Source organism: Spinacia oleracea, chromosome 6 (assembly GCF_020520425.1).
Source record: "Spinacia oleracea cultivar Varoflay chromosome 6, BTI_SOV_V1, whole genome shotgun sequence".
Taxonomy (NCBI): domain Eukaryota; kingdom Viridiplantae; phylum Streptophyta; class Magnoliopsida; order Caryophyllales; family Amaranthaceae; genus Spinacia; species Spinacia oleracea.
In genome coordinates this window covers 149,003,183-149,012,745 of record NC_079492.1, presented here as the reverse complement: position 1 = coordinate 149,012,745, position 9,563 = coordinate 149,003,183, and the positions used below count along the sequence as shown (strand labels likewise).

General features: G+C 37.1%; 1 protein-coding gene across 3 annotated transcripts; it reads right to left on the bottom strand.

Annotated features, from left to right (window-relative positions):
* Nucleotides 1–1,334: 1,334 nt before the first annotated feature.
* LOC130462741 (uncharacterized) lies at nucleotides 1,335–6,478 on the bottom strand. 3 transcript variants are annotated; one of them, XM_056831593.1, is made up of 7 exons: nucleotides 5,892–6,478; nucleotides 4,869–5,022; nucleotides 4,156–4,264; nucleotides 2,038–2,079; nucleotides 1,865–1,946; nucleotides 1,678–1,779; nucleotides 1,335–1,546 (listed from the first exon to the last, which is right to left on the bottom strand). In XM_056831593.1, exons 3-7 carry the CDS (start codon nucleotides 4,239–4,241, stop codon nucleotides 1,445–1,447), a joined length of 414 nt encoding a protein of 137 aa, XP_056687571.1. In that variant the 5' UTR covers nucleotides 4,242–4,264; nucleotides 4,869–5,022; nucleotides 5,892–6,478; the 3' UTR covers nucleotides 1,335–1,444. The 3 variants fall into 3 exon arrangements, 2 of the variants coding, with proteins under 2 accessions (XP_056687571.1, XP_056687572.1); XM_056831594.1 differs by lacking the exon at nucleotides 2,038–2,079 and having other exon boundaries at nucleotides 5,892–6,475; XR_008923486.1 differs by lacking the exons at nucleotides 1,865–1,946; nucleotides 2,038–2,079 and having other exon boundaries at nucleotides 5,892–6,476.
* Nucleotides 6,479–9,563: the final 3,085 nt, after the last annotated feature.

Below are 9,563 nucleotides of genomic sequence, written 5' to 3'. Positions count from 1 at the left end.
TGAATGGGTGTACCTTGCCACGTCACGGGGAGCGCATTTCCCCGTAATAATATGTATCACATGGAAATGCATTTTTCACTGAAAATAATTTACGCTAAACCAAACGGAGCCTTAATCTCAAAAGAGAAATTTCATAATATGTACTACGTAGTACGTATTAACCACTACAAGAAATTGTACTATTAACGACGGGAAATCCCGTCGCGAAAGGCCAATAATCGTTGATTAACGACGGGATTTCCTGTCGCGAACCCGTCATAAAAGGGGGCCGTCGTTAATAGAAAATTCCGTTGTAAATCCATCGTAAACCCGTCGTAAAAGACATTTGCAACGGTTATTCCCGTCATTGTTTGGTTGTTAGCCCCGTCGCAAAAGGCTTTTGCGACGGTATTTTTGACCCCTCGTAATTAGATTGTCGTTAAAGATACTAATTCTTGTAGTGAACGTACACTTCATTCTATGAAAAGTTAGTACGTGCATATGTAGACATATTATAGTCCATCTCTATATCGTTACAAAGGTTTTCCCGTTATTATAAGTCATATATAAGTTTGAATCCCCTTACCCCTTGTAATTACATTGCTCTTACAACTCATTTCCGTGAAAAAGTTAATAAAAAAAAAAAAAGTAAAAAACGTAATCCTGAGGTAATTTGAAAATTAGGACATGCATTTTTGAAGAGATTAATTGATACGGAGTATATTTAAACAGAATACCTTATGTTAAGTGTTTAATAGTGTTTAGGAAAGTAAAATTTGTTTCCTATCCTAATTCTTCTAGCTAGTGCACTAGTAGAAAAAACCCTTATTGCAGCGGGCTTTTAGACCCCTGTTGCAGCGTACATCGTATGCTGCAACTGGGGGGCCTGCAACAAGTCTGAACTTGTTGCAGCGTACAAGTTCGCTGCAAAAAGTGATTTGTTGCAGCGGGCTTTTAGATGTACGCTGCAACAAGTGCCAAAAAATTGGCAAAATTTTGGACTTGTTGCAGCGTACATATATATGTACGCTGCAAAAGACTCAACTTTTTGCAGCGTACATTTATTTGTACGCTGCAACAAGTCTGAATTACTCAATTTTTTGCAGTGTACATTTATTTGTACGCTGCAACAAGTCTGAATTTTTGCGAAATTTTTTTCCCTTTGTTGCAGCGTACAACATATATGTACGCTGCAAAAAAGCACTTTTGGCGGGAAAATTCTAATTTTGTTTAGGGATACCTAGAGTGCCTTGCACCAAATATAGAAACCTGTCAAAACAATAATAGAATAACGCAACCTGTATAACAAATATAAAAACAACAACTGGAGTTTTGTATATATCCCAAAACCAAAAGTGCACATACCGATACATTTAAATATATTTACGTTCCAATTTCAACGTACGCATACATTTTAACATAAAAGATTGTTCTATAACATCTAAACCAACACGATCAAGCGCCCTCAGGTCAATAATAAATACTTGGTGGTAAAAAACTTCGCCCATTGCTCACGAACCACATCAATTTCCTCACTAGCATAAGGCGCAGTCCTCGGAGTATAGACCTTACAAAAACAAAAAATTGATGGAGCATTAGATCGATTAAATGCAAATGAAATGTCACATTTTAACATTCAAGCAACTAATGACAATGTATTAATAGTCTAGAATACGAATCAATTAGTTACTTAATTACCTCATCTAGCCGGCCTTCATAGTCATGTTGTAACGTGACTATCTCTAACATGAACTTCATAACGTAATAGCCACACTCAGTTCCGCCGATTTGTTGAGCACACTGATTAAGAAACATAATACTTTATCTTGCAAGGCCAATAATTAATAAAAACAAAGCAAAACGCTAATTAAGAAACATGTTATACCTCTATATGAATGGGTTTACACGACTTAAAACTCGTTTTATTCGGACAATGCCCACCATTGCACTTGTACACTTGGTATGCCCTAGAAAATTAACGAAACATGGGTACTCATGAATATGATTTTGGCTTAGGTTTCTTAAAGACTAATGTAATTTGTAAGCAAAAGAACTTACAAACTCAAGATTCCCCATGCATAATCTGTTCGACGTGGATCTCTAGCAGAATCGAAAATATATACATATTAAACATGTCTTAAGTTTAAAATATGACCTACAATGACCTAATGAGCCTTAAAGGTGCATAAATAGATTGGAACGAGTCTTAGAAAGTTAAAATTATGCATATTAAACATGTCTTAAGTTTAAAATGAGTGCTTAGGTTCTTTATTTTAAAGTTAGGAGCGAAAATGCCTCATTTTAGCCTAAATATGACCTATAACTATCAAACAAGCATTAAATGTGCATAAATAGATTAGAATAAGTCTTAGAAACTAAAAACTAAGCATATTAATCATATAATAAGTTTAAAATGAGTCATTAGGTTCTTAAGTTCAAAGTTGGGAGCGAAAATGGCACTTTAGCCTAAATATGACCTATAACGACACAATGAGCCTTAAATATGCATAAATAGATTGGAATGAGTTCTAGAAAGTCAAAACTAAGCATATAAAATATTTAGTAAGTTTAAAATGAGTCCTTAGGTTCTTTAGTTCATAGTTTGGAGCGAAAATGTCATTTTAGCCTAAATATGTCCTATAACGACCAAACAAGCCTTAAATGTGTATAAGTAGTTAGAATAAGTCTTAGAAACTTAAAACTAAGCATATTAATCATGTAATAAGTTTAAAATGAGTGCTTAGGTTCTTTATTTTAAAGTTAGGAGCGAAAATGCCTCATTTTAGCCTAAATATGTCCTATAACGATAAAACAAGCATTAAATGTGCATAAATAGATTAGAATAAGTCTTAGAAACTTAAAACTAAGCATATTTATCATATAATAAGTTTAAAATGAGTCATTAGGTTCTTAAGTTCAAAGTTGGGAGCGAAAATGGCACTTTAGCCTAAATATGACCTATAACGACACAATGAGCCTTAAATATGCATAAATAGATTGGAATGAGTTCTAGAAAGTCAAAACTAAGCATATAAAACATTTAGTAAGTTTAAAATGAGTCCTTAGGTTCTTTAGTTCATAGTTTGGAGCGAAAATGTCATTTTAGCCTAAATATGTCCTATAACGACCAAACAAGCCTTAAATGTGTATAAGTAGTTAGAATAAGTCTTAGAAACTTAAAACTAAGCATATTAATCATGTAATAAGTTTAAAATGAGTCCTTAGGTTCTTTAGTTCAAAGTTAGGAGCGCAAATGCCTCATTTTAGCCTAAATATGACCTATAACGATAAAACAAACATTAAATGTGCATAAATAGATTAGAATAAGTGTTAGAAACTTAAAAATAAGCATATTTATCATATAATAAGTTTAAAATGAGTCATTAGGTTCTTAAGTTCAAAGTTGGGAGCGAAAATGTCATTTTAGCCTAAATATGACCTATAACGACACAATGAGCCTTAAATATGCATAAATGGATTGGAATGAGTCCTAGAAAGTAAAAAATAAGCATATAAAACATTTAGTAAGTTTAAAATGAGTCCTTAGGTTCTACATATGGAGGGAGAGGAATATGCGAAGATTCCAGAATATTTCTCTTGATGGCCCTAGTATTAGGCGACAGATTCAATTAGCTATATATGTTAGGTGTTTCATGAATAGGAAACTCCATGTTATGGGAGAGAGTTTGTATTAGCTTTTGAGTGGCTTGTAAGTTGAGGGCCTTCTGCTACCGTCTTACTTAACCATATTCTCTTTGTTTATTTCCACATTGTAAAATCTGAGGTGTTACAGTATGCACGCTAGACTACAATTATAGGTACATAGATATTAAGAAGCACAACCTCAATCAAAATTCTCTTTATATACAAGGATGCAATTTAGTGAGTGAACTGTGAAACATGTGAACTTGATCAGAATATACTTCTTAATTTGGAGTCCTTCAACACCATTAGGTGATGAGGCAGAACTGAAATGAAAGGCAGAAAAGTCGAGATATTTTCTACTAATAGGAAAGAGCAACTAACTGATTTATCAAAACATTTGGCCCCAAAAGTGGAAAACAGGAAATAGGACGGATAACTGCAGTACTGCACAACAGCAGGTCTGATCAAAGCACCAAACACATTGACCGTAAGTAGATTGATAAACTTGGAGAGATTAAATAGCCAAATTACCTTCCATAGCTCCTTTTTAGCTTCAGGTTCTTCAGCAAAATAAAATCAGAGCCATTATGCTCAGAAGAAATTTTTTGAACCAGCATAGTCTGTTCACGTGAATATGCTTCTGCAAAATGACGAAGAGATTAAACATTATCATTCACCAACACAAAAATAACCTTGGTAAAAAACCATAAGATAAAAGCACAAAGCATCCAACCTCGATTTTCTTAAGTCACTCCCCTCTCCCCACCCTTCCGCCAACCAAAAACACCAACAAATACTTTATATGGCTTTCATGAAAACAAAAAAGAAAGAAAAAGGAAATCAACATACATCCCTCCTGATTTTACACACAGAAGCGCAAGCATGAATACCAGCACAGACAAACACGCAGAAAAGTACCCTTCAGCACTACCTGCCTAATATCTCAGGACTCAGTAAGCAATGTATTGCAAGTGACCTCTACCAGGCAACTGAGACAAACATGTTTGCAGTATCTGGTGGAACTCTAGCACTCTAAAGACAGAAGAAGAGAAATAGAACACAACGTTGATACCAGACATCTGCTGTAAAGAAAATAGGACAGACCCAATGAAAACCACTGCAAAATGAAGCAAAATATGAAATTTGGAAAGTGAAAATTTGACTGCATCAACATTGAACAATAATTTGGTAAAAAATAAAATAGAAAGGGCCAATTTATTGTCAAAACAAGTGAGAAACTTTACCATTATAATGTCGACCATAAAATAGCTCCGAGAATTTAACTGTATCAGCCTCATCCCCTCTATCCGACTTTGACAATTAAGCCATTGCACTTTTGACATGTAAACCTCCCAGTAGCCTCTCGAACTCAACTTCAGCTTCAGTACTTCTTCCTTTCTGTGTCACATCAGCAGGATATTTAATGCATAATGGAAATTACTCCATATTGAGGGTGGATATAAAACCACACTACAAAAAAATTTACAGGACAACACCATTAACAATGAATCAAAAAGACAATTTTGAAGCTACAAGATTAAGTAATAAGAATGATGTGGTTGTTTATAAAGCTAGGTGAATCAAAAAGACGTTCAGTGACCTCAGAAAAAATAGATACTTCAACTACTACGTTTTATTGACCTCGTCTACAAAAACAACCGCATATCAACGTTATTCTTTATTCACATTCCTTATTCCTCTAAGATGAAGATTTCCATTAGAAATTGTCGAGGGAACATGAAGACTTTCAAATTCCAATTAAACATTATGACAACCTGTTCATTCATAGAATTACTAACTGAGCCAAAATAAAAAGATATTGATTTTTCCATCGAAGATAGACACTGATTCAATTTTTAACCACTTAGAATTTTTCCAATTTGTTTGCGGTAGCTATGTTCTTCAAGTTGAAATTGCTAGATACCAACCATAAAAGAATGGACAACTTTCTGAATGAATAGTAATTATGTTGCATCAATATGTATGAGCATGACATAAATTAATATTTCAATAGTACAATGCAATTAACAACCGTCAACTCTACCTCCCATGCTCCACCCCTCCACCACCGCCACCACCCCCACCACCATTCTCTAATTCCAACACCACCACATCTTTATCTATGAACAAACCCTAAAAACGAATTGAACTCTAAAAACGAATTGCACCAACCCTAAAACGAATTGAACAAACGCATAGAACCCTAAAAACGAAATGAACAAACCCTAATTCTTAAAACGAAAATTAGATAAACGACTTGAACAAACCTAAAAGAGGGGACAGGGAAGATTACTAGCCGCGGCAAGGAGGTTGACGGAGAACAGGACGCGGACAACTTTCTTTCTTGGAACCACCGACGCGAGCAAGCTAAGTTTTTCCTTGAAACCACCGGCCGAGCAAGCTAACAGGTGGCGGCTGGAGAGGAGGCGAGAAAGAGACCCACCGCCGACTGGCAAGGAGGGCCAGTATCGACGAGGAAGCTTTTTCGGCGACGCAGGGAATGGGTGTTTTTTTTTAGGGGACGACGCAGGGAATCCAAGGGAAGAAGAAGGAGTTAAGCGCGAGAACTCAAATTTTGAGATGCTTGATTTGTTCTGAATTAGTTATTCAACCAATATTGCAGCAAATGAATTTTTTACCCGGGCTATTGCAGGGGGCTTTTAAACTGTACGCTGCAACAAAAACGGGCTATTGCAGGGGGCTTTAAAATGTACGCTGCAACAAACTCTTTTGCAGGGGGCAATTATATTTGTACGCTGCAACAACCCTTTAAAGGTTTTGACCCGCGTTGACCGACGGGTTGTTGAAGCGTATTAATACCTGTACGCTGCAACAAGGGGGCTGCAACAGGGGTTTTTTCTACTAGTGGTGTCGTGTGTTGGCAGAAGCCTTTTGGCTCAAGGTTTTTCTTTGTATAAGTACTGCTTTGTTTCCTTCATTAATAAAGCGAGAGAACATTGTGCGTATCTGTGTGTTTTAGCATGGTACCAGAGCCCTCAAGGCTAAAGAAACTCTAAACCTGTAACCATGGCAATAGATGGTGAAACTCCTCCTCCTACTCCACCTACAAAACTTGACTCATCCTCACCGTTCTTTGTAGGCCCTCAAGATCGCCCGGGCGATTTAATAACTCCTACGAAATTGAAGAGAGACAATTATGAAGATTGGGCAGCAGACGTAAGGACAGCTCTCAAATCTAAGAGAAAGTTCGGATTTTTGAACGGCACATACAGAAAACCGGAGCCTCCATGTACACAAGATGATTGGGAAACTTTACATGCTATGCTTGTTTCGTGGATCATGAACACTATCGATCCCGAGGTAAAAACTAACCTATCTAAATATGATGATGCGTACCTGTTGTGGAATCATCTGAAATCTCTTTACTCTGTGGTTAATGGACCTCGAATTCAACAATTAAAATCACGAATTGCTCGTTGTGAACAAACTGCTACTATGCCTGTGTCCACTTATTTTGGTAAACTCAATGTTTTGTGGGATGAATTAGGAAAACATGAACCTATCATTTGCTGCAAGTGTGGATTGTGTAAGTGTGAATTAGGGGCTGAACATGAGAAACGAAGGGAAGATAATAAATTGCAGGAATTTTTGATGGGACTTTATGCTCCGTATTATGCCCAAATACGGTCTAATTTGTTGTCTTATGATCCACTTCCTACCCTTGAGAAAGCTTTTAATCAAGTAATACAAGAAGAGAGGGTGAGATGTGGTGATGCTGATGAGGACACGGTGGAAAAGAAGCCCGAAGTGGTCGGCTTTTTCGTGAATACCCTTGGCCGTGGAAGAGGGCGAGTTGAGAAAGTAGATAAGTCTGGACTAATGTGCTCACACTGCAAGAAATCAGGCCATGAATTGGTCAATTGCTTTGATCTTCTTGGCTACCCTGAGTGGTGGGAAACTCGCTCACAAGGAAGGGGTAGTACAGGAAGGGGTAGAGGTGGTGGCCGCGGTAATTCAGGTCGCGGGCAATCTGTGCGTGCAAATGTAGCTGACACTGGCAGTGGTGCGCAGCCGGTGGGGCAGCCATTGTCAACTCCACCTCATGGATTTTCTGCAGATCAGTGGAAAACACTCGTTGCGGCCTTTGGTAATTCTAATACTTCTACGGATCATTTGAATGGTGAGTTGTTTAGTACATTGTGGATAATTGACACGGGGTGTTCAAATCACGTGACTGGTAATCTGTCATTAATGACAAACATAAAAGACGTAAATTTAAGCCCAGTTGGACTACCTGATGGGAAAATAGTCCAAGCATGTAAAAAGGGGGACGTAAAACTCTCTAGTTCATTGATCCTCAATGATGTTCTATATGTTCCCTCCTTTAATTGTAATTTGCTTTCCGTATCACAACTTATTGCTAGCAAAAGTTGCTTTGTCACAATTACTAATAACATATGTGCTTTACAGGACCATCGTTCGAGGGAGCTGATTGGCACAAGTGAACTAAGGAATGGACTATACTATTTTCGGGATGTATCGACTGTGAAGGTGAATGTGGTGGCTGGTTCGAAGTCTTTGGTCTTGTGGCACGAGCGTTTGGGACATCCTTCTCAGAAAATAGTAAAATTACTTCCTTGTGTTAGTAGTAATAGTAAAGAAAGTTTGAATAAAATGTGTGAAATATGCCACAAGGCTCAACACTCTAGAAGTATGTTTCCTTTAAGTACGAACAAAGCAAATTGTATGTTTGGGATAATACATTGTGACTTATGGGGTCCTTATAATACAATTTCTTCAAGTGGAGCTAGTTATTTTTTAACTATTGTCGATGATTTTTCTCGTGCCGTGTGGGTGTACTTGTTAGTTGACAAGAAAGAAGTATTTAAGATGTTTATGTCGTTCATTGCAATGGTGGATAGACAATTTGGTAAACAAATAAAAGTAGTACGAAGTGATAATGGAACAGAGTTCAATTGTTTAAATGACTACTTTGTGGCTAACGGTATTATTTTCCAAACTTCTTGCGTTGGAACTCCTCAACAAAATGGTAGGGTAGAGAGAAAGCATCGACATATTTTAAATGTAGCACGAGCCCTTAGATTTCAAGGAAAATTGCCTCTTTATTTTTGGGGGGAATGTGTGCTAGCCGCGACTCACCTTATCAATCGCACCCCATCTATGGTCCTAAATAAAAAGTGTCCGTATGAAATGTTGTTTGATGCCTTACCAGATTACGAAGAGTTACGTGTTTTTGGTTGTTTGTGTTTTTCTCATAATCAACGGACTAAAGGAGATAAATTTGCTAGTCGAAGTCGTAAATGTGTGTTTGTGGGATATCCGTTTGGTAAAAAGGGGTGGAAATTGTATGATCTTGATACTAAGGAATTTTTCGTATCCCGTGATGTGACGTTTTATGAGGAAATTTTCCCGTTTATAGATCAAACCACTGCAAATTTTGTGCTTGATAATACGTACGATGCTCCTTTTGCTGGAGGCAATGACTATGATTTTTTAGAAGAATTTAGTTTGATTGGAGATGAAAATGAGGAGTTAAATGGTGTAGTAAATGAAAATGAAAATGAGGAGTTAAGTGGAGTAGTAAATGAATTTAATAATGTAGAAGATAATGTGGAATTTGGTGTATTACGTGCTCACGATCATAATATGCCGAATGCAACAATGCCGCCTATTTCTAGCTCTTCAGTACCTCATACGGATGATCAACCAGTGGTTGTGGAAGCAGTTGGTGAAGAAAATTTGGGGAAAGGTTTACGTAATAAATTTCCCTCTGTGAAGCTACGTGATTATGTGACTCATACAGTATGCCAAAATAGTCCATCTCCGAGTTCATCTGCGTCCGTCACTTCCTCAGGTAATCCTTATCCTATAGCATTCTATGTTAATTGTGACAAATTCTCTGTGCTCCACCGAATCTTCCTTGCAGCTATAACTGCAGGAAGCGAACCAAAATCATT